The sequence below is a fragment of the Gobius niger genome (assembly GCF_951799975.1).
Source record: "Gobius niger genome assembly, chromosome: 16".
Classification (NCBI taxonomy): domain Eukaryota; kingdom Metazoa; phylum Chordata; class Actinopteri; order Gobiiformes; family Gobiidae; genus Gobius; species Gobius niger.
The window spans coordinates 1,970,862-1,996,911 of NC_136867.1; the positions used below are offsets into that span (position 1 = coordinate 1,970,862).

The 26,050-nt window shown below is 42.1% G+C and overlaps 1 protein-coding gene across 1 annotated transcript; it reads right to left on the reverse strand.

Moving 5' to 3' along the window:
* Positions 1-4,058: 4,058 nt before the first annotated feature.
* On the reverse strand, positions 4,059-23,398 carry ctsl.1 (cathepsin L.1). The gene is made up of 14 exons (XM_079574242.1): positions 23,291-23,398; positions 22,723-22,865; positions 22,446-22,643; positions 20,902-21,093; positions 17,906-18,071; positions 16,250-16,355; positions 16,006-16,103; positions 10,254-10,409; positions 8,365-8,507; positions 8,049-8,246; positions 6,634-6,825; positions 6,158-6,323; positions 5,987-6,092; positions 4,059-4,263 (listed from the first exon to the last, which is right to left on the reverse strand). Exons 1-14 carry the CDS (start codon positions 23,388-23,390, stop codon positions 4,164-4,166), a joined length of 2,064 nt encoding a protein of 687 aa, XP_079430368.1. The 5' UTR covers positions 23,391-23,398; the 3' UTR covers positions 4,059-4,163.
* Between the last annotated feature and the right edge of the window lie 2,652 nt (positions 23,399-26,050).

Sequence of the window (26,050 nt, forward strand, 5' to 3'; positions counted from 1 at the left end):
AAGTGGGGTTTGCAGAAGAGTTAATACTTTGTGGAACTGCCTTTCACTATAATTACAGCTGTAAGTCTGTTGGGGTTTGACTCCACCAGTCCTGCACATTTTGCGACTGGATTATTCCCCCCATTATTCACAGTAAATGTTGTGGAGTAAATTTTACTCTGTTCAGACTGTATTCGGTCCCACTCTTCACAGAGTTACTGTGAGTTGACTCTCTTCAGAGTAAAACTTCAGATTAGAAAATCTGACACCATGAGTGACAGTAACATGATGTTAAACAGAATGTGTTTTTTATTTCTAATAAAAACGCTGACGACTCATTGCATTTCAGTCTGTCACAGACTGACAGGAAGTACAAACTAAATATTTTAAATCAAGCAATTGTAGCAAGTGTATAAGACTGAACCCAGCTTGGATAATTCTGACCTCATTAATATGTTCTTTTCCATGAAGCAGCTGCAGAAAGCTATTAGAAGAGGGGGGCATACAGCTCCAGGGAAAGACGGACTGATCTATGATGTTTTTAAAAATATGAAAAGTATGAGGCATTGGATGAAATTTGGGCTTTAATGAACAATGTTTGGGGAGAAGGGTGTGTGCCTGCGGCTTGGAAACAAGCAGTGGTAATACCTAGTTTAAAGCCTGGTAAAGAGGGGAGGCCTATAGCCCTTACTTCAGTTCTCTGTGAGATAATGAAACATATGGTGACACAGAGGCTGATGTATAAGTTGGGAGTACAGAGAGCTGGTTTGTTTCTTTTCAGCATGGTTTTAGGGTGGGAGCAGTACCATGGAGTCAGTCTTAGCATTGGATGTTGAAGTTCAAAAAGCAATAGCCTGTAAGGAGGTGATCATTGCCTATGATACGCTATGGAGGGAGGGGGTTGTAGTTAAGCTGTATGATGCAGGGGTTCGTGGGCGTATGTTAAATTGGGTGAAGGATTTCTTACAGGCCGCACAATTCAGGTCAGGGTTGGTGGCAGGATGTCCGAAGCAGTATGTATTGACAATGGAACTCCTCAAAGAAGTGAAATTAGTCCCGTTTTGTTTAATGTAATGATTAATGATATTTTTAATCAATTGGGGTCAGGTTATGGAATGGGCCAGTAGGCAGGGCTTTAAAAGTCGAAGTTTATTGTCTTTGGGCATAAGAAAAAAATAGATAATGTAGGACTGCAGTTTTATGGGCAAGCACTGGAAAGGGTTTGGTCATTTAAGTTTCTGGGGGTTCATTTTGACGAAAGGGTGACCTGGAAAGTGCACATTGGAAAAGTGGTGGAGAGGTGTCCTAAAATTATAAGTGTAATGAGGTGTCTTGCTGGCACAAACTGGGGAGCTGACTCAGCAGCTGCTCTGATGGTCCTTGAGGCAGAGAGTTCCTGGACAAGACCTGACTTAGTGTGTTATTCCCCACTTGCCTTGTAAGGGGCAGAGAGGGTGGGGACAGATGTGGGCTTTTTGTGGGTCCCAGCCCATGTAGGAATTGTGGGGAATGAAGTGGTAGATCAGGTGGCGAAGGAGGCTTTAAAGAATAAAAATAAAGATGTCTGCAGGTTGCGTTTGGTAGCTCGGACAATCAAAGTTTAGTAAGAAAGGAAATATATGCTCAGTGGCAGCGTGAGTGGGACTCAGAACGGAGGGGTAGACACTTCTATCATATCCAGAGGCGGGTTGGGGGCACTGCCACCTGGGGAAACAATAGAAGAGAGCAGGCCCTAATAACAAGACTGCAGCTGGGGCACTGTGGACTAGCGTCCGACCATCTGATTGGGAAGCACAGGAACGGCCTGTGTGAGAGCTGTGGCAAAGAAGAGACGGTGTTTCACGAGTGTCACAGGTTCAAAGTTCAAAGAGCCCTTTTTTCGAGAATGTTTGGATTGGGATTTGGGACTGTGTCTATTAGGACGTTGCTTGGCCCTGATGCCAACCATCGGGTGGTGTTTGGGGCCCTTAAGGATTTTATTTTTCAGGACTGGGTGATAGAGTGTGAGGTAGGGGTGTAGTACCCCGAGTCGCCAGGGAAAGGCAGCAATGCGACGTTTGGCGTGAGTCTGCCGGAAAGCCACAAGAAGAAGATAGATATTTTTTTCAACCTTTATAAGCAAGCACATGGGCCAACACACATGGGGCCCACATGGAAACTGCAGACAAACCCACTTATAACCCAGGTGGGCAAACCCAGGCGGGGCCCACATTGTTTTGCTGGCTGGGATGGAACAGCTGAGCAGCCACTTGTCCCATAACTTTTGGTTCTTTGAAAAGTGCAAGGCTGTAATTCCTACACCGTTCATCTGATTCTCAAATTAAAACTGAACCTGAGACTGTACGCTAGCCATAAGGAAGGAGGCTGAGGACTAGTGAGTGTGAGAGCCACTATCCAGGATGAAACATCCAAGATCCATAAGTACATCAAGGACAAGGCTCCAACAGATGACGTGCTCAGTGAACGTCTCAGACAAAGGGGAACAGAAGATGAGGTGCGGGAGGTCCCGTCATGGGAGGACAAGCCCCTACACGGGATGTACCACCATCCTACCAATGGCTAGACAGAGCCGGACTAAAGGACAGCACAGAGGCTCATCATGGCTGCACAGGAGCATTTTATTGATTTTATTTTATTTTATTGAGCATTTATCGATTTGATTTGTCACTGCTGTCCGGAGCTATGATCGAGGCTCTCTTTTTCACATAAAGGGGTCTATGGAATCCCTTTTTAATGACTGGGGCAAGTACAAGCAAACTTTTCCTCCCCCGTTTGTTTGCCCGCGGGACTCACCTGAGTACTTGTTTCTGTCTCGAGCTCCTGGCAAAAAGAGGAAGCAGAGGAAACGCCGGTCCGGCGTCCAAGTGAGACGCAGATGGGCTCCTCGTTTAGAAATCTCCACCCTGGATCACCTCTAGAGCTGAACGATTAATCGCATTTGCAATTTTATCACGATATTACACAATGCAATTTCGAAATCGCAGAAGCACGCGATTTATTAAATCAGTTGTAGATATTTAATTGTATAGCAACAAAAAGTTATTAGCGGAAAATCGCAAAAAAATCGAAATCGCAATATTGATTGAAAAAAATGACAATATTGATTTTTGGAAAAATCGTTCAGCCCTACTCTACGGTCAGATTGATCATATATAGGTCTGGGTACCGTTAAACGATACCAGTTTGGTGTCGCAAAAAAAGTTTAGGTACTATCGAAATCAAAAACATGAATGTATCTTATCTTTAAATCCAAGTTTTGATGCCGTTGGTCCAGGGACAGCATTAAAGGAAGTGACTTTGTTGTTTCAGCTCAAATAAATGTTATTTTCCCCCCCAGTTTTATCCAATTGTCCCCCATCCCCTGTTTGCCCCATTTCTCCATTTTTTCTACATTTTTTCTTATTTTGCCCCAATTTTTTCCATGTTTTCTATTTTTTTCCTGCTCATTACTAATATTTTCCCTAATTCCCCCATGTTTCCCTATTTTTTCCTTCTTTTATTTCAGATTTTTTTAATTATATTTCATATTTCTTGACATTTGAGATGAACTCGATATGCAGATCCTCTATTATTATTCTGTTTTCTGGTTCTATACCGCAAATAGTATCATGAAAAACTATGGTTCAAGACTTATTCCATGTAAGTCTTCTTCTGCATGAATGACAACTAGAGCATTAAACGGGGCGATGGTGGCGCAGTTGGTAAAGTGGGTCATGATTGGAAGGTTTCCAATCCCAGCTCCCGCAAATGCACACTGTCGACACTTCTCCCTCCTCGCCTCCAGTGTCTGTGTACACTGGTGTATGAATGAGAGTGTGAATGGGTGACTGGTTTCTTACTGTATTGCTCTTTGGGCCTGATAAAGGTAGAAAAGCACTATATAAGAGTCCATTTACCATTAAACCATAGAACTTGTGTCTTCACGGATATTTCAATATCCTGATGTCAGAGCTTCGCAGCGTAGGAGGGGATCACTGAAGTAGGCGGAAATAAGTCAAACAAAGCATTTTCAGATCAAGAGAACGCTTTATTTCATGAACAAGAGCCTCTTTAAAGATTCACAGTTGGTCCCTGACAGTGGCACAGTATGTTTATTTAAGGTGAGGTCCCAGCAGTCAGAGTTAAACATGTATTACTGATAAGTGGTGGACTTGGCCCTGTTGACTCCTGTCGCTGTGGAAAGGTCAGACCAGGGGGTAGCTGGCAGCAGTTGCGATGCCACACTGGTTCTGTTTGTTTCGGCTCATCAGGATGTAGCCTCCATCTCCCCAGCTCTCTCCCCAGCTGCAGAGAGACACAAGCTTTGGTTACTCTAGGTCTTCTCTGACTCCTATGAGTGATGACGGCATTTAAGGCGTCTTTCAAGAAGCCTGACATCAGCAGTGCAGTTACTTAATAAGAGTAATAATACATCAAACTTGTATAGCGTGTGTACTTGTACTTAGACAGCGGTACAAAGTGAAATACATTTTCAGACAAGTTCTTTTGAGGACAAGGAAGGAGTTCTGTCTCTCCTAAAGCATTGGACTGTTCAAAGTGATTTATTGTGGTATTTTACATATTCATAAGAACTGAGCGTGTGCAACATTCCCAGCCAGCAAAACAACGTGGGCCCCACATGGGTTTGCCCACCTGGGTTATATGTGGGTTTGTCCGCAGTTTCCATGTGGGCCCCATGTGTGTTGGCCCATGTGGGCTGGACCTTTACAAGTCAGGTATTTGGACGCAAAGGGACACAAGGGGGCGCCCTTCCAACTTTCTCAGTGTAAATGTGAAATGACTTTCTTCAGAGTTAGACTTTAGGTCAGACACCGTGAGTGACAGAAATGTACTTTGATTTACTTTACGCTTAATAATATGAGGAGCACTTCGAGGTATCATTATGCCGTACAATATAATACCCCTTTTTTATCCGCCTTGGAAATCGACATGTTTAATTTTGTGCAACCATACTTTTCACGTAACTGTATTAAATAGGGAATACGTGAAACAGCTTGGTAGCTTCTAACTTCACCCCAGTCTGGGAGAGGCTAAATTCTAATAACATGTGCGTGACTGAGCGCATGCACCAAGACCAGGCAGTTACATATCAACTCGTCTAAGCTCAGGCGTAAAAACAGTGGCCTGTTCTTTTAATGTCAAAGCATAAAAATTTACCAAACAACGTGTTTCCTACACTGCATTCATTCACAAATATTGACATGTTCGACTCCATGGGTCACGTGTAAAGTGCCCAACAAGACTCTGTAATTTAAATGTGGTCACTTTGTAGAGGTAGGGGTAGGTAGAGGCAGGTAAAATATCACTAATCATAATCTATATTTCAGGACTATAGAGCTAAGTGTATTTGTTGTAGCAGGGTTTCTACAGGTGGCAGCAAGTATAATGAAATGTTTTTTATTTAATGATTTCTATTGTTAATGCCAAAAATGCAAGAAATCTTGGCATATTTCATTTGGTAAGATTTGTAATTTGATATTACAAACCAAATTGGACACAACGGGAAACTGAAACTAAAGATTGTGTCAAATTCAGTGAAAACTGCAGCTTATTTGTTTTAGCCATAGTTTTAGTATTTTTAATGAAAGGAAGTCAGTAAAAATAAGTAAAAATAATCAAGAGGTTTTTGTCTGTGAGGAAAAAATATATTTTCTAAGAAATGTTTTTTTTTAAATTCCAGTTTGAATCCATTTTAATGCTTTTGAATTACTTTTATGGCCTTCATTTTGGCACTGTGTAGTAATATTCTTTTGTATGGAGGCGGGTGGGGTGAGGGAATAAGTCGGACTAAGACAATGGGGGAGGGTCTATCTGTGGCCTTGGCTTATGTGACAGTGTTAGAACACGTATTGTTTGTCACTTTCCTCCAAAACTAAGCTTTCTATTGAAACAATGTATTGGCAAAGTGAAAACGCATCACCGCACGTTTCCTGAACTAAGATAAATGCGTTCATTGTATTAAGATATGTGCTGTACAATGTCACATGCAGTAAGCGTAGGTGCTGACCTGTTTTTGACCAGCCAGTAATCCTGACCCGCACTTGTGCTATAGCCCACAGCCAGAACCCCATGGTCCAGTTCGCTGCTGCTGCAGTCAGGCTCATTGTACACTCCTGCAACACAACCAAAGTTACGCAACTTCAAAACGTCATAACTCACTGGACAATGCGCTGTTTACCTGATTGGTAGAACTGGAAGGACTCCTGAGAAGCATCGATGGCCACAGAAACGGGTCCAACAGTTGCCACAGCCTCCTCCAGTGCTCCTTCATCTCCGCTGCTGATGTCCACAAAGCCTGAGCACGTGGCTCCCATGGAAGAAGGGTTATACCTGCAGTCGCCATCCTGAAACACAGCATATTTACAGGATAGTGCACTTGATGAGGGTACAGGGTATGTCTGTAGAGGTCGAAACCAGTGACTCCCAATTTGTTGATGCCACTGACCCCCTACAGTGGATACAGATGGCGTTTTCGCACTAAACAGTTCTTTGGGACGGTCTCTGAAACTGGTACCTAAACCTAGTACTTAAAAAACACCAAGTACTGCAAAAGGTTCCTGTGGTGGGAAACTGTCTACTGCCTAGTGAAGGTGCACGGACTGTGGTGTAGTAAAGCACTTCAAAGTTTGAATAACTGTTTCTTTTCTCTTTTACCTCGCCCTCATATGGGTAGGAGTCCTCCGTGTCGATGCCTCCGTTGGCTTGGACGTACTGAAAGGCCTTGTCCATCCATCCTCCATTGCAGCCTTCATTGCCGTAGTCTCCAGAGCAGTCCACCAGCTGCTGCTCACTCAGAGAAACCAGTTTGCCAGTCTTCCTGAAGTTCTGCCCTTCCAGGGCGCCCGTCTGAAAGGACAAGAAACTCATGTGTAAGTAAACCTGGACTGTAATTGTGCTTAAGCAGGAAAACATGGTTTGGTCCAGAAGAACACAACTTCTAAGGAAAGGTTGTCAAAACAGCTACATCATTTATATGTATATATTTTTTTGTTCTCTCTGTTTGAGCCCGGATTTACGAGACCTCTACCTGAATTTGAGTTAAAATTCCGGGAATTTCATTGAAGGGAAAGAGAAAAAATGGAAAAAGATGAAGGGAGGGAAGGGAAGTATATGTGTGTATATGTATAGGTGTGTGTATAATAACAATGATGGTGATAATAATGGTAATGATAGTAATGATAATACAAATAATAATTTGCATTAATGTAGTGTTGATTTCGATAACTGAAATACTTATATACTGTATCTTTTGTCTTGGTTGACAGTAATAGTTACGATAAAGCAGTATTCCTTTTTTTCTTTTTTTTTTCGTTATGTAATGAGGCCTGCAAACATAGGCATGTGCTTTTATTGGCGCTTGTCTGGTTTTGCAGATCTCGTGTATTATTGCAAACTTTGTGCACCCCGGATGAATGTGGGTGAATGTGTATGTATGTATGTATATGCATACAAGTGTATGTATATATGCATGTATATGTGTATGTACAAAATGTCTTCTATTCTTATATCTTTTATATAAAAACTTTTTCAAAACTATTAATAATAATAATAATAAAAACAGCTACATCACAAATTCATTCATGTTGTTAGCGCTACAACCATTTTGGGCAAGGTTTGTTTGTGATTTGCAGAAGCAACAAAAGTGATTTCTTACTGCATGCTCTGACAAACGGCATTGTTCTTTCACTTTCTCTTTTAATTTATCCGCCCGGACACACTCCGCTCGATCTAAACTGCACTGAACAAACCTAAACGTTTCACATAGCCTCCATGTTGCTTAGTTCAACTGACATTGCCCAGGCATTGGATCTGTGCTTCTGGGTCATGTCTATAACACTGTAGTTTGTCATATAAATAAACAAATGAAGAGTGATCAGAGAGTCGAGAAGCACAGAAGTTGTATGTGTCCAGTGCCATCTTCCTGTGACTGTTATTTAGACTGCACATTTTGTACACAAGGCAACAATTATCTTTATCTGTTTTGATGAGGTGCCCAAAATGAGGTCCTATCCAAGTTTAGTGACTCTATGTAACTCATGTGAGCTGTGGGTGTTAAGGCATACACTTACAGCACTGAAGGCCCAGCAGGAGCCACACTCTTTCTGGTCCTTCACTGGGGTGACGTAGCCCTGGTTCCTCCAGTCCACAGAGGTGGGCAGGTCGCTGAGCTCATCTGTGTGGAGGAAGGTGGAGCCGTGACGGGGCAGGGAGCTGTTGAAGGACCTCAGGCAGCCGCGGGACACCAAGCTCCTGTACTCTGCATTTTCCTGTAGCGAATAGAGATCATAGTCTGCTAGATTACTGTATGTCTCTGCTATGGCTTCTTATAATGCCATTAGCTTCTTCGAGGGATTTAAAAGTCATTTCAATGTCTTGAATTCATACCAGGTCAGCAAAGAAGTTCATCCCGAGCCGGTAGGTCTTGATTCCCTGGTCGGCCAGCATGTTGTGGACCAGCACCATCTTACGGTTACGCAGCCACACATCTCTGCGTTGTGCCTCCACGGAAGGGGAGTGGTACGTCTTTGCTACATAGTGACAAGGGGAAAAGGAACTTGTCAATACTGAGACAAGAACATCTTCACGTGTAGTGGACTGAAATCCTTTTCTGCATGTTTCATGTAGATTGTCTGAGATTGTTTTAAATACGAATGGGACCTTGCCTGAGCTTGGTCCTTTAAGTGAGTGCCTTCAATTTTATCACACAATTATTGCATCAAATTTCAGCATGACGCCTTTACTGACGATCACGGTGGTCTCTACAACGGTACAGGATCACTTGTTTTGTAGGTTTTCAGATGGGAGGGTCCGCCCGCAGAGAAATCCTCCCCAGCAATTGATCCTGGAGCGCCCCAGAGACCACTGTGATGTGATGGGTCACTACAAGGTCAAATATGCAAAAACATTTTTTCCACATAAAAAGTTGCATAATGGATCTTTAAGGCTGCTGGTGACTATAGGGAAAACAAATACATTTAAAGATATCAATTTGACACTTTTGGTGAACATTACTGCTATAAACATGAGAAAAAATGTGTTGTTTGTTTCTGTCATTCATGTTTTCATATAAAAATAATGTAAAGGTTGAGCAGACGCGCACATCGCTTTTTCATTTGCATCATTGTTGTGACAATAATACCAGGAGTAGTTCAAAATCCGCGCAGTAATCTTCACTTTATTGCGCGGATGCCGAACTACTCCTGGTATTATTACGCCTTACAATATAGTTCCCCTCTTTGTCCGCTTAGAAAATCCACATTGTTTAGTTTTGTGTAATTATACTTTGTAGTGAAACACTTCACGTAACCATATTTAAATAGAGAAAACGTGGAAGAGCTTGTTAGCTTCTATCTTGACCTTGTTTAGAGTTATAGAGGAGGAGAGGCTAAATGCTAACGCCGTCTGTGCTGTGTCTACGTGACTGAGGGCACGGGTGAAGACCAGACAGGTACAAATGAACTCGTCTAAGCTCAGGTAAGAACATATCTCAGTATGTAAAAACGGCGGCCTATTCCTTTAAACCTTATATTTGCCAAAATAATTAAAAACTGACTATTAAAAATGTATTATTATTTCTAAAGAAAACAATTTTGACTGATTAACCAATTGCACTGTTTGAAAACATTCATCTGTGCACCAGACACACTCCTACTCTAGGTGGCGTGCTTGTAGTGAGGACGTGGTCATAAATCGACCCAGAACAAGTCTACTGCAAAAAACTGTTGAATTTTGATTATCACAATTGTGGAATAAGCTGCCGAGGAACTTGAAGGCTTAGTCTAATTTACATGTTAACAATAACCGCTATAATCTCTATTGTATTGTTTAATGAGAAATTATAGACATCTTGTCATGTATTACAGTTGTGTTTTTTGTTTTAACGCATGTTATTTTATTGTAAATATTCTTTTTGATCTTGGACCCCTGGAAGACTAGCAACCACTACAGTGGCAGCTAATGGGAGTTCCTTAACAATAAACAATAAAGAAGAAGATTGTATGTTTCTGTATTGAATGCATAAGCCTCAAAATGCAGTGCATCCCAATGGCACATTTGCAAATAAACAACATCTATCATTATTTTATGAGCTGATGTATCAAATTTGACACCCATATATATAATACAGTTTTTGCATTGCACCAGTCAAACATCATTATAAAGTATCAGTAACAACCTTTGTCTGACCTTTTGATCTAGAATTGTGCTAAAATGTTTGTTAAAGAAACCCTTGTTGGAATTGCTAAGACTAAATGTTACAATAGGGAATTTCTTACCAAACTTTAACTTCCAAGCGCGGAACTCCAGATCTTCCAGAGAGACACTGACACAGCTGGCCACAACCAGACAAGCAGCAGACACCAGCAGCAGCTTCATCTTGATGGACGTGAAATGAAACACCTCAAGCTGGCAGAACAGGGTGTCCCTCAGGGCTCTTATTTAGCTCCCCCTCTTTCTCTCTCTCCCCTCCGTGAGCACAGTCAGGGGGAAGTCAGCTGACAGAATGAACTTCAATCATTCTGATACTCCCACTTCTCCTTTTGGTGAGCATAAAACGTACGTACTGTAGTGGTCAGTTTGAACAAATCAGCATCATGTGCCTGTTTTTCTCGTTGACTGGTGTTATTTTTATATCTGCTAAAAGAATCTGACTAAAAGTTTAGTATTCTTCTATGTATTGAAAAGGACAAAAATATATTCATCAGTCAGACTAAAAAGTTTGATGTGCTCTTACCAGTAAATGCTGATTTCCAAATTCAGTCACAGTCTCACTTCCTTACCACATGTGTCTCAGTAAGCAGAAAGCGCCTGAGAATGAGACCGACAGAAACATTATTTTGTTTTTTAATTTCCTGTGCTCATGCCATAGCAAAGGCAACAGGGTGATAATTGCAGACGCTGTATCAAAAGTCTGATCTCATATCCACAGTGGCAGTAAAAAGCCGTCACAAGTTCTCAGATCGGCCTAAAAATGTACTGCTTCATCATGTTTAATGTACATGGAAGTGTGTGGGAACTCCCTTCTTTGCAAATGACACATCACATTAAGATTTATCGTAATTTCCAGATTATAAGCCGCTACTTTTTTCCCACACGTCTCCTCCAATGTGACAAAGACACAATAACAGCTTGTGGTTATATATATATTGCAAAGTTTAGTGTCGCCCAGGCCAGATCTATAGCTTCTCTAATCAGCACAACTGTTTTTAGCAGTGCTAGCATACAGTAGTTGTGTGAGGGTTTTCTAATCATCAGTTACCCTGTAACACAATGTACCATTAGAACAGTATTTCTGATTAATTTAATGTTATCCTCATTGAAAAAAGCAAGGCAAGGCGAGTCTATTTGTACTTTTCATGTACATGTACAACTCAATGTGCCTCACAGCAACACCAGACACCCAAACACAATAAAAAAAAATGTAATAGAAAGCATTAAAAACACAATAAAATTACATTAAAAACATGTTCCATTGACCCACACAAGCCCAGGCCATGATGCTGCACCACCATGTTTCACTGATGAGGTGAATGTTTTGAATCATGAGCAGATCCTTTATTTCTCCAGACTTTTCTCTTCCCATCACTCTGGTACAATTTGATCTTTGCCTCATCTGTCCTAGGATGTTGTTTCAGAACTGTAAAGGCTTTTGTAGATGTTTTTTGCCTCCTGTTTTTGAGGCTCACCAGTGGTTTACCCCTTGTGGTTAATCGTCTGTATTCTCTTTGGTGAATCTTCTCTTGAGTGTTGACTGTGACTCACACATCCACCTCCTGGAGAGTGTTTTTGATCTGACCTGTTGTTGTGAAGGGCTTTTCTTCACCAGGGAAACAATTCTTCGGTCATCCACCACATTTGTCATCCGTGGTCTTCCGGTTCTTTGGTTTTGTTGATCTCACCGGTGTGTTCTTTCTTTTTTGTAATGTTCCAAACTGTTGATTTAGCCACGGCTTATATGTTTGCTATCTCTGTCATGGGTTTGTTTACATTTTTTAGCTTGCTCCACTGTTAGTGACAACATTTTGAATCTCATAGTGAGAATTAACAGAAACAGTATGCAAAATGCAAATATCACACTTGAAATGAACTCTGTGATAATGAGGGAAGGGCAGATACCTGGCCATGGAACAGCTGAGCAGCCACTTGTTCCATTACTGATGGTCCCTTAAAAAGTGGGAGGCTCACATACAAACGGTTGTTCTATACTGTTAATCCGATTTGGATGTTGAGAGACTCGAATTAAAGATGAAAGTCTGCAGTTTAAGCACATCTTTGTTGGTTCATTTGAAATCGATCGTGGTGGTTTATTGGTGGTGGTTTAAAGATAGGAATTGAGTCAATGTCCCAATATGTATAGACCTGACTGTGTGGTGCTACATCTGTGGAAACGTCTTCAGTGCCTGTGTATTACTGTGATTGCCTGAAAAACACAGATCATCCACCAGTTTCCCGACATACCTCGGCTTTAAGAAATGTGTCATCGAAACCCAACACCTGCGCCTGTGAATCCTCCTATCAGAGTAGAGCCTAAATAATTGTCAACTTTGTGAAATTGAAATCAAATTTTAAAAGTGCAAAGAGAGAAGTGAGGGGTTCACAGAGGAGACCGTGTGGGAACTACGCTCCCAAACAAGAGAGAAAGCTGCAAGAGGAAAGAATCACCAAATGACTCTGTTGCTGATCCACTTTAAATGTCCTATATCATGCAAAATCGACTTTTTGGAGCGTTTAGCCATGTTGTTATGCTATTTCCTTATCAAAAACACCCCCAGAGTGGTTTGTGGCTTCATTCACGCAGCTCTCAGTAATCCTCCTGAATCCTGCTCTCTGAGGCTCCGCCCTCTCCTGGTGAACGACTGACCTGCTCCGTTGTGTCGTCACAGCGGAACGGAAGTGCTCGACGTCTGTAAAGCATTGTCTTACAGCCTGATTTTAATTTGTAAAACAGCTTTTTCATTATTTCTGTCGCAAGAAAGATGCAAAGAGAAAAAAAAAAAGGAAAAAAAAAAAAAAAAAAAAGGATGTGCCCGAGGTGCTTCCAGGTCAGCTGTGGCCAAAACAAACACATCCCTGAGCGTCTGAACAGATCAGTCATGTTTGCGCTGCAGCTGAAGATGGAGCTCGTTATAACTGGACACACCTGTTCTTTATTCTTACCTAACGATAATGTCACGGACGGAGAAAAAGAAGCGCGTTTGGCTACGAGGACGGGAGTTTATTCAACCTTTTTCAAGAAGAGGCCACTTGAAGTTGTTTTTTTCTCCGGGATTCGGCGACTTTCACCAACATTTTCTGTGACTGTCTCTGATGGATGTTTATTTATTTATTTATTTTTGCAAGGACAGTGCATATTAACATAACAGCTCAACTTTAAAATATGCCAGAGTTAGCCAAAAGGCTAGTTTTCATCTGTAGTCCTCGGCCAGATGTACAGTAGGCACCCTGGAAATGGGTAAGACAAGTTATCACGATTATCACATGGCAAAATACAATAAACATCACATTTGCTCAGCAGGAATAACACACCAAAACAAACATGCAACAAAGAGTTCATGCGCGACAGAGCTTAAGTGAGAATGCAGGAGGCAACATGAGGAAGCACAAGCAGGAGTTCATGAACAACTAGTCAGTTAGATAAAAGATACAGTCAATACAGATTAAAAGATACAGTTAATAACATTAGTCAGTTATGATAGAAGGTGTAAAAAAGAAAGTAATCATTAAAATGCAGCAGTATTGAGATTAGATAAGAAGGACATGCAAGAGACTCAAGGAAGCGGCAGCAGACGTTCAGTGCTGGCATGTTTGTTTGCTCAGGAGCCAACGTTTTAATGATGAACGGAACATGTTATAACTATTGATTTCTCTGATTGTTGCTGGGATGTTGTTCCAATCTTTTGAAGCTTTAAAAGAGGTGAACCTTCGCCTGAATCAAAGTGGATTAACTTTTATAACTAACGCGAGTCCCATAATGTAAACAGCGATGGAGCAGAGCGGTGAGTCAGTCCAAACGCGTGTTAGCTTGTGTGTTAGCATATTAGCATGTCTGTTAGCCATTTATGAAGCTGTGGTGCAGATGTCAACTCCTTATAACTGCATCGTGAAGCAATTTCACTTATTGCTGTTTATTTATATTACGGTAAAGTTGTATGTGCGGAGAGAGGGGGCGGAGTTAACTGAATCGAAGCGTTGTGTCTTCCGATTTTGAAAAATACCTCCAGAAAACACTTATATTTATCACAAAAATGAGTGCTCCATAGTGGTAGAGGTACAATATATCATATAAATGCCTATACTTAACTTTGGAATGGCTAAAATGGCATGATATAGATCCTTTAAGTATTTGATAACTGAACAAATGTTTGTCCAAATTGTAAATCTATGTCATTTTGTGAAAACTTGTGGCATGCTTGTGAAGTGTGCTTAATAAAAAGAGTGTAATCTTTAAAGTAATGTTTATTTCTCATCAGCATAGTTAGACAATAGTTTTAGTTACAGAACCACTGTGCAAAACCATCTTGGTAGGATTTACATTCAGTCACATCGAAGAGTTTTAGAGTGGAATTACGGTGAATCATTTGTCCGAGGTGAGCTCCTCCAAACCTGCAGAACAAAGCTAGCATAAATAAAAACACAAGTAACATCTTAGTCTTCTTTCACACATCTCTGCATCATTAAATGCACTGGTATCGATTCATATTAAGGTGTGCTCGTTAAGTGTTTATTAATAAGCATTAGTAATCCTCGTAGGGTTACAGGTGAGGGTTAGGCTCATGACCTATTACCATGGCAGTTGATAAATAATTGTATTTTCATCTTCAAACAACAATGCACTACTATGTACTATGTTGTGATGCTAAATAAAGGAATTAAAGGTGCAAAATGTACAATCTTTGAAACTTAAAATATATTGAAGGGTCTGAAGTGTCCTTTCCTGGAAGCAAGTCATTTGTTTCTGCCTTCATTCTGGCTCAGATGTAGCATAATACAATACAGCACAATGCTATAGCAGTGTATCATTCATATAAATACACTTTCTGAGTTTATTTTTTTCATCAAATTTCTGCAGAGCCGCATCAGAGGCTTTGAAGAGCCGCATGTGGCTGTGGATAGTGGCTGTCTGCCCCTGAGTCAGGCTCTTATTCTCCATGTAAGTCTGGTTGTGTATGAAAAGCTGTTGGAACAGGTCCCTACGCCAGGGGTGTGGTTATTTATTGATGTGTGGCTGAGATGTGATGTTTTGAAGACTATGCCATTGCGTGTTGATCTTAAAGGTGCATTATGGAACTTTTTATGTAAACACAGTTGATATTTGTGCGTATTTGACCTTGTAGTGACCCAGCGGCTGTATGAGTGGTCAGCATGGCGCCTTTACTTTCGATCATGATGGTCTCCATGACGCTCCAGGATCAACTGGAAGGTTTTCACTACTCTCACCAGAAAACCTACAAAACAACTGATCCTGGAGCGTTGTAGAGGCCACTGTGATGGAAAGTAAAGGCGCCATGCTGACCACTCATACAGCTGCTGGGTCACTACAAGGTCAAATACACACAAATATCAGCTATGTTTCACATAAAAAGTTATTTAATGCACCTTCAACACTGTTTTGTCATACATTAAGGTTTAGTTAAGATCCTGGTTATTACTAAAATGTAATCTAATATTGGGTTCAGTGATGACTACTGTAATGTTGATTTATTCACAATGACAACAAACGTTATAATGATAGAAGAGTTGGTTATATTTACATTTAGTATTTTGGATGATTATCCAATCATAAAACAGAATGAGGCCCATATTTGGGGTTGCTGAGTCCTACAGCTGAAACCAGTTTGGAAACTAACATACAGGGACTCTCTCTCACTCCCAGCACGTGTCCCCAGTCAAGCCCTATGTAGTGAAGCCTCCAGCAGTATATGAAGCACATGAAATGAGCATATGAAACTATGCCTAGCTGTAAACGTCGTCATGGTTTCATTCATTCATTCACTTTGCCTGTGTGTAGGGCGTCTGGCTGACCTGCTCAGACCAGGGGGTAGCTGGCTGCGGTCGCGATGCCACACTGGTTCTGTTTGTTCCGGGTCATCATGATGTAGCCCTTATCACCCCAGCTCTCTCCCCAGCTGCAACGGCAGGACACAGGAGAGTTAGCCAAAGCCACCCATCACAGTTTCATTTTCCAGAGTAACTGTCATGCTTTTGATTCCAACCCACAGCTTAAACAATAATAAAAAATCATTTCTGGAATAGTGCAACAAGAGCCCCTGACCTGTTCTTGACCAGCCAGTAGTCATTGCCCCCATCTGAGCCATAGCCCACAGCCAGAACTCCGTGGTCCAGTTGGGTGCTGCTGCAATCAGGCTCATTGTACACTCCTGCAATACAAAACTATGTGTTAACGCTCTTCATTCATGAACAAAAAATGCTTTTATCACAACCTAAGATGAGTCGATCGCATCATATGTTTTGACCGGTCATCACAGCTGCATAAAATCCTCCAGTCTATCATGGACGCGCCAGGAGATACGGTATAGTGCACACGTGTGTTCACGGGAAGAGCAAGCGGAGATCATCGTGTCACGTGTGCGATCAGAAATAAGTAATGTGGCCAAACCTTTCACCAAACTGCTTTACAGAGAAGGGGCCGCCTCCAGGGCCTGGACGGCTTAGAGTCGAGGCTGCATGATATCTGCAGTCTACGCTCATGAACCAGTCACAACTGTCATATATAATGCCCGTTAAAAGTTTAGAACTTTTTGGGGGGTTTTGGCTTTTTATTTTCAATAATGTTTCCATTGTGTGATGAACACCTTTTATACTATATTTATATTTTAAATGACTTTTAATCTTGACATTTTCTCCATAAGGACGTCCCTGAAATGGTTTAACAGTCTGTTAAGTCCAAAGCATTTCTGTGACAACATTGTGAAGCTCACAGAGAAAACGTCTAAAGAAGTAATCAAAGCAAAAGAAAAATAAATCTCAAAATTATATGTTTTTTTTTTGTTTGAAGCCCAATCCCTTATGTGTTCATACATAAATGAACGCCTTCAATGAGAATCTACAAAGGAAATAGTCTTGAAACAAAAGAAACATCAATACAAAAAAAAGTGTTTCCACATATTTGACCGGTCCTCTACATACTATACCGGTCCTCTCCATACTGTACCGGTCCTCTACATACTGTACCGGTCCTCTCCATACTATATCGGTCCTCTACATACTATACCGGTCCTCTACATACTATACCAGTCCTCTATATACAATACCGGTCCTCTACATACTATACCGGTCCTCTATATACTATACCGGTCCTCTACATACTATACCGGTCCTCTACATACTATACCGGTCCTCTACATACTATACCGGTCCTCTACATACTATACCAGTCCTCTATATACAATACCGGTCCTCTACATACTATACCGGTCCTCTATATACTATACCGGTCCTCTACATACTATACCGGTCCTCTACATACTATACCGGTCCTCTACATACTATACCGGTCCTCTACATACTATACCAGTCCTCTATATACAATACCGGTCCTCTACATACTATACCGGTCCTCTATATACTATACCGGTCCTCTACATACTATACCGGTCCTCTACATACTATACCGGTCCTCTATATACTATACCGGTCCTCTCCATACTATACCGGTCCTCTACATACTATACCGGTCCTCTATATACTATACCGGTCCTCTACATACTATACCGGTCCTCTATATACTATACCGGTCCTCTATATACTATACCGGTCCTCTACATACTATACCTGAAGCCAGGTATATATTAATTTAAAAGTTTAAAGTTTAAAAAAAAAAGTTCCAAAGTTCAAACTTTTTTTATTTTTTTGAATTCAGACTGTAAGCAGAACAACCAATGAACCAGCGTGGTTCTGCACTTGTTACCTGATTCGTAGAGCTGGAAGGAGTCGTGGCCCGCATCGATCCCCACAGACACTGGCCCAATGGTGGCCACAGCCTCCTGCAGCGCGCTCTCATCACCCTGCTTTACGTCCACGAAGCCTGTGCATGTGGCTCCCACTTTGGAAGGGTCATACCGGCATTTTCCGTCCTGCAAATGATGACATGAATCATGATTTTGTTGGCAGGTTGGATGTCCTCAACTCCTCAACTGCCAAACATCCCCACTGCAGCCATTTCTCCATCACCCTCTCATTTTGGCCTCTCCGGGTTCACAATCTCTCTCAAACAGCCTCGACATGAGTGCTGTTCCATCTACTACGACACATTCCATCATCTCTTCACTAAAGGCACTAAACCTCTTTTTATTTACCCATTTCCTCAGAATGTGAAAAAATAGTTGTATTTGCAGTGACTAAAAAAACAAAACTTTTTTGTTCAACAACTCATAATACAGACTATAAATATTACTACTTTTACAACCTACTTTAATGGGGCAAAAAGAATGCTACCCTGCAAAAATGAAAAGGTATAGACCATTCTCAGTCATGTTACTTTTCATACAGCTGTTGTTTGGATCTGTGCCTATTTCAATAATGAAAAATATGTTTTGATTGGGAAAATACTATGGTGAAAACTTTTTTCAATAAATAATAATGAGCCAATGTGTTGTTTGTATCCTGATCTCTCATTATGTCAGTGCCCTCTGCTGGACACGTATGGAATTATATTATTTTCTTTTTATTTAAGCAGCCCCCTAGTGGCTGGAGTGAGCATTGTGGTCATTTCTTTTAAAAATCATAACTTTGCAAAGGAGTGGGCGAGAGACTTCCTTTTTTTTCCACATACTCAGGAATTTATGCCCTACAAGTCGTGGGCCGGATTCAATCATCTTGCAGGCCGGATGTGGCCCGCAGGCCGTAATTTGCCTGGGTCTGGTCTATGGGGCCTTTAACTTGCCTTATCATGTATTTCACAAATCTACCTCTACTGTGATCGATTCTACCTCTAGCCTATAGTCATGTGTACTGAAGATGTAAACGAGCCCACTCTGAGCTTCAGTCAACAACTATTGTATTTGCTGTTTTGAAGAATTAGACTTGGCCATGGTCTGGCCTGGGTTCCCACTTAAAGGGGCACTATGCAACTTTTATGTAAAAAAAATAAAAATAGGTTGATATTAGTGCACACTTAGCGCCTTTGCTTTCCATCTCGGTGGCTCCAATAATGCTTCAGGAGTGGAATATATATGTAACCATGGATACGGTTCAATCAGCAGTGAAAATATAAAAAACATTGCTCCTGGAGCGTCCTCCAGGCCATCGGGATGTAAAGGTGCTATGCTAACTCTTAAGCATCTGCTGGGTCACTGAAAGGTCAAACACGCATTAAAATCAACCTTTTTATTTGCATAAAAAGCTGCGTAGTGCACCTTTAACAACACTGTTTTCAGCCGTGCCCGGTGATGACACCAACATGGAAAGACTGTACAACCTTCGCTGGATACTGTAATTATGTTTCTAACTTTCTATAAAGAATATCCTTAAAAAGTCATGAGATGTTGCATGGGTTTAGGATTCAGGAAACGTGTGTTCGCCCAAACTTTGGCATTAGTCAAGTCATTTTGCAATCATATTTCCCACAGTTGCCCTTTGTCAGCGCTGCTCAGAATATCGTGAAAGCTGTTTCCTGACAGTAAAAGTTTAGAGCTGATTCCAAGTCAGTGGGTCTGGCTTCTGTGGAAAAAACTTATCTCATGACCTTTAGACATGGGCTGGTGTTCGCAAACACAGGGAAGAGTTACTGTTCTCTCTCAGTTGTTCAGGAGTTCCCCATTGTAGAAATAGTCTCCAAAATCATCAACTGGACTGGGATGAACTAAACTCAAACAACCCAGTCCAGCTGTCAAGCTTCCACTACAATAAATTCTAGCTTAATCTGACTTATCTTTTTGTTTGTTTTTTGTTAATATATAAACCTATACCTGATTTGTTTATTACAAGCAAATAAAGAGGGTGCAAGTGCATTTTATTTAAATCTATTTGAACTTTCCTAACACATTTCGAACATCCTGGTTCTTTACAGGGATGAGTTTATGGGCACATTTCACAGCTTTACGGTCACTTTACAAGGTCAGTGTCACAGATAGGCAAATAAAAAAAACTTGCAAGTTCATGAAGTTCAAACAAATGCTTTAGAATAAGTAGGAGTGCAAAAGTCCAGGAATTTTCAATGTTGAACATTTTCCAAGGGAATTTATGGGAATTCATGGGAATTAACAGGGAATTAACCAAACTGAAGGTGCTTCTTTACAGACATATATAAACTGCAGCATAAAAATCTGATTTGATAGTTATCCACTGAATATCTATCACTACAAAGATGAACAGTCCCACAGAAGTCATCTTGGCCGTCTGACAGCGTTTTAGGTTGTGTCCGATGCAAAGAAGAGCTTTTGGAAACGGGACAGACTCATTCTATGTTTGTCCAGCTTACATAGATTCATCACGCGTGTGCAGTGTCACTGTTCTGTTTAATGCAGCTCTGTGTCAGACACAAGCCCCGCCCACTCCTCATACTGTAATGATCAATGTCTGTCAGGGTCTGACTTAGACACTGGGGAATTTAACCAAAATCCTGATTTAAACGTTACCTTTCTTCCCACTGCTCATTAAAAAGAGAATTAAGCAGAATGTCAGTAAAGGAAAGTTCAGTTATGTTTTGACAATACGGGGACTCAGACTTCTGGTGTAGGTCTAGGTTAAAGTTAAGATAATGTTAAGGCAAAAAATGCAAAAATGTCATGTTTTTTTAAGCGATTTCCAAAATTCCAGAGCAAATTTCTGGAATATTTCTGGACATGTATGGAATCTTCAGTCCCTTTGCAAACCTATGAATAAGATGCAGTGCTTGTAAAAGTCAGGACATGGTGTGTAAGCCGGCCTAACACAGGATTAAGCCGTGTGTAGCACTGCCATTACCTCGGCCTCATAGGGGTAGGCGTCCTCCGTGTCGATGCCGCCGTTGGCCTCGATGTACTGGAAGGCCTGGTCCATCAGTCCTCCATCACAGCCCATGTTCCCGTAGTCTCCAGAGCAGTCCACCAGCTGCTGCTCACTCAGGGACACCAGTTTGCCGGTCTTCTTGAAGGTCTGGCCCTCAAGGGAGCCAGTCTGGATGGACAAAAAAAAAAAATCAGTGAATCTTCAAGGAGATTTCATTTATTCATCCGTCCTTGACGACCTTTGCTTCATAAATCACACTTTAGACAATCTGCAAACAAATACATGGACTTCATTTCAAAGTCAATCTCTTGGTGTGGGATCTCTTTGGATCCCTCTTGGGTGGGGGGTTTAAAAAGTTTAGAGAAATCTTGAATTGTACAACAATGGTGTAATACTAGTAACTTCACTACCAAAGGTACACGCGAGGACTTCACTCGAAAAAGTAAATCACATTTTTCTGCCATTTTCGTGATATAAAAGGATTATTCGTTCGATTCATAAATGCATTATTCACTAGGAAACTGGTCATGACCGAAAGGACAAGATCGCGAATACAAGCGGCCGAAATGAGTTTCCTTCGCAGGGTGGCTGGGCGCACCCTCCGAGATCGGGTGAGGAGCTCAGTTACCCGGGAGGAGCTCGGAGTAGAGTCGCTGCTCCTCCACGTCGAAAGGAGCCAGCTGAGGTGGCTCGGGCATCTGTTTCGGATGCCTCCTGGTCGCCTCCCGCGGGAGGTGTTCCAGGCATGTCCTAGTGGGACAAGGCCTCGTGGAAGGCCCAGGACACGGTGGTGGGACTATGTCTCCGAGCTGGCCTGGTGTCGCCTCGGGGTCCCCCCAGAACAGCTGGAGGAGGTGTGTGTGGATCGGGAAGTTTGGGCATCTCTGCTGAGACTGCTGCCCCCGCGACCCGGCCCCGGATAAAGCGGAAGAAAATGGATGGATGGACTAGGAAACTGCATTTTGTATTGACTGGTATTGTCTTAGTGTGATTTCAAAACTGAGTCATTTCAGTTTGATAAATATCAACAAATGTATGAAAGCTGGATGGAAAGGGGCCTACACTTTGAATGAGGGTCTGTGTGATTAACCATTACATTCCATTGGCCACTCCCAGGTCGGTTGCCACCAAGTTTGTTAACTCAAGAAATTGTCAAAGTCAGACAAAAAAGTAGGCCACTAAATCTCATTAAAAAAAACATGTAACACCACGAAATGACTCCAAGAGTCCAACGACTCATCCACCAAGAAACCCAGAAGGACGTCTAAAGATCTGACCCAACTATAAGAACAAAAACAGCATCCATTAAAGAGTTCCCAGGCGAAAACCACTGCTGACAAATATGACGTTTAGAGAAAGGGTCTCTGATGAGACAAAGGTGAGACATTTTGGCAGGTCTGCAGCCTGTTATACAATATAAACAAAAGAGTATGAAATCTGAAAGGGCAAACACTTTCTTGCGGCGCTGTGTGGACAAGATACTGTTAGGGTTAGAAAGGTGTCTGGCAAAAAGCACTTACGGCACTGAAGGCCCAGCAGGAGCCGCACTGTTTCTGGTCCTTAATCGGGGTGACGTAGCCCTTGTCCCTCCAGTCCACAGTGGTGGGCAGGTCCCTGAGCCCGTTTGCGTGGAGGAAGGCGGAGCCGCGACGGGGCAGGGAGCTGTTGAAGGACCTCAGGCAGCCGCGGGTCACCAAGCTCCTGTACTCAGCGTTTTCCTGCACAGAAGCACGATGGCATGAACTCCCTAAACCTCGGGACGAATGGCAGTTTGTCAAGGGCCTGCGATAACCTTACCAGGTCAGCAAAGAAGGTCATCCCGAGCCGGTAGGTCTTGATTCCCTGGTCGGCCAGCATGTTGTGGACCAGCACCGTTTTACGGTTACGCAGCCACACATCTTTGCGCAGAGCCTCCTCGGAAGGGGAGTGGTACGTCTTTGCTATTTAACGGTGGGGAAAAACAACCAAGTTTAAAGAACTTTAACTAACAGCAGCTGGTACATTCTTTGTTAATGTCAGATATATTCAGTTTTAACGTGATAATGTAAAATATTGTCAAAGGTAGTATACATTTGGAAACACAATCATGATGTTTTGTTGAAGTACTGTGGCATTTCCTCACATAAACACGTACATGTAATTAGTTATGAGACTCCTGCATGAAGCCGCTGCCGCCGATTTACAGACCAATAAAAGTCCAAAGGTTGTTCTTAAAGGGAAATGTCCATGGAAACATTACACAGTAGATTGAGATCTAGTAACTGAAGAGACCAAGCTCTGATAAACCTATGAACAAAAAACCCCCAAAACAAACAATCAAATATGGAAGTTCCTAAGGCCTTCATGTTCAAGAATCATCCCTTACCGAACTTGAGCTTCCATGCGTGAAACTCCAGGTCCTCCAGAGAGACGCTGACACAGCTGGCCACGGCCAGACACGCAGCAACCACCAGCAGCAGCTTCATATCGATGCCTACCACAAGATTGGACGAAACTGTTATCAGACTTTCAGACACAGCTTCACTTCCCGCTTTCTCTCATTCATCCTTATCACAGTTCGCACCTGCCCCACATCAGGAAGTGTGTGCGTGTGAGTGCGTGTGAGTGCGGTGTGCGGGTGTAAGGCCAGAGCATGTGTGTGTGCGGTTTCTCTTACCTGAGTGTCGGAGGAAGAAGAGGAAGAAGCAGCAGTGACAGTGACTCGGGGCGTCCCTCAGGGCTCTTATATAGCTCCTTCTCTGTTATGAGCCACAGTGAGTCCAGTCAGGTGGAAGTCAGCTGCTCGTGGAATAAAACAAATTATTCTGTTACTAGCACCTGATGACTTGGCATATAGATATAACTTTATGCTAAACGGAATTTGCTTTGTCCCCCTTTAGTATAGTGTGAACTCAGACATTTGTGGGGAAATACACTGGAGCCTCTAATTTGAAAGCACGTGCACCAATTTCATGAACTTGCACGGCTCGTTTGTTAGCATTTTTATGACAGTGACTCTGCAAGTTGTGAAATGTGCCGATAAGCTCGTCCCTTTGAAGAACTGGGATGCTACAGATATGTTCCGGAAAGTGAGGAGTTTGGACCAACATTCTAAAAAAAAAAAAAGGTGTGGAGCCTTTAAATCAATATGTGTGCATGAAAAACTGCACAAATAATGACAGGGAGAAAACAAGCCCCCCGTGTTCAGCTGTAACGGGAATGCCAATATACTGATGGCACCAATTCAACAGCATTTACCCTCAGGTGTTCCCACTCCTGAGATACTACAGAAAGTGCACGAGAAGTCAGAGGATTATTTTTGTGAGATATGTCTCTCTTCTCCTGCTCACTTTTTAACGTGTGTATGACGTTTGTGTGAACTATGTGTGGATATACTGGACTGGCTATACTTTTTATTTTTATTTTGTTTATATAAGTGGTTCTTCTCATCCATGTACAGTTCATTGTTTAATGTGTGTTGACCTGCATATGACTGATCTGATCTGAGCACCGAACAGGCCCAGTTATCAAGGCCTTTTCTCATCAATCCTCAGTTAAAATGAATAAAGAGCATGTTTATTCAGCATGTGTTGGTCTGTGTGCCTTAGTGTGTTCATGCAGACGGCCTTTGCTCCCCTTTGTTGGACAAACAAGAACATTCTAAACCCTGAGATAGTTAAAGTTGAGTTGGTTGCGGTGCATGTGACATGAGTCCACTCTGTGATGTTTTAACCAGGGCTGGGCGTTAAAGGGGCTAGAGGCAAGTTAGCCATTTTATACTCACTACTGCCACCTCAGGTCATACGTGTAGCTGCAGCTTCTATATTAAGCTTGTGCATGACGGCACTTCGGACCCGACCTTTTTGAGTGACAGTGCAGGATTTTAGAGGCAGTTGTGGTAAATATGTCTACATATTAGGACATTGTTCAAACATGTGGGGGGAGGAAAATACTTAGTGTTAACATTTTTAAACTCTGTATAGTCCCTTTAACACGAGGCCAAAACAGATTCTGAATCTCAGAGGGACTTTTCTGGTTAAATAAAGGTGAGGGGGAAACACCTCTAACTCTTTTGGACTGTTGTATTTTAGGCATACGTCCATTTAACTGAAGGCATGAAGCTTTGTGAAAGTTTGTAGAGCTAAACCTATTGAAAATACATGATCTCAATACATTAGGAATGGTGAACAAGGCACATATTAATCTTCTCCATCCGCACATCCAGGAGTTCTTTGAACGCAGGAAAAGTCAGTGAAGCCTCTGAAGAACCGGCTTTTTCAAAAAAAAGTAAAAGCTAGAACAAATTAAAAAGTGGATGTATTTCTGTAAAAGGTTTTAATCTGTTGAACAACCTGAAAGATCAATTAAAACAGTTCAAAACAGTCAAAGCTTTCAAAAAGATGCATAAATCTACTCTCATTCCGCTCTGGGTAAGAAACTACTGAAAAGAACTTAATAGATCAATAATAGTTCAATGATTAACATGATATATATATATATATAAAAAAAAAAACTCTTCCTCACCCTCCGCGGCCGGTCTCTCTTTTTCCTCCTGCTCGGGTCCTCTACCAGAGGCCTGGGAGCTTGAGGGTTCTGCGCAGTATCTTTGCTGTTCCTAGAACTGCACTTTTCTGGACCGAGATGTCTGATGTATTTCCTGGGATCTGCTGGAGCCACTCCTCCAGTTTGGGGGTCACTGCCCCGAGTGCCCCAAGGACCACGGGCACCACTGATGCCTTCACCCTCCAGGTTTTCTCCAGCTCTTCTCTGAGCCCCTGGTATTTCTCTAGTTTCTCGTGTTCCTTTTTCCTGATGTTGAAGTCGCTTGGTATTGCTATGTCGACCACAATGGCTTTCCTCTGCTTTTTGTCCACCACCACAATGTCCGGTTGGTTCGCCATTACCATTTTGTCCGTCTGTATCTGGAAGTCCCACAGGATCTTGGCTCGGTCATTCTCGACCACCTTTGGAGGTGTTTCCCACTTTGACCTTGGGGTTTCCAGCCCATACTCTGCGCAGATGTTCCTGTACACTATACCAGCCACTTGGTTGTGGCGCTCCATGTAAGCTTTCCCTGCCAGCATCTTACACCCTGCAGTTATGTGCTGGATCGTCTCATTGGCCTCTTTGCACAGTCTACACCTGG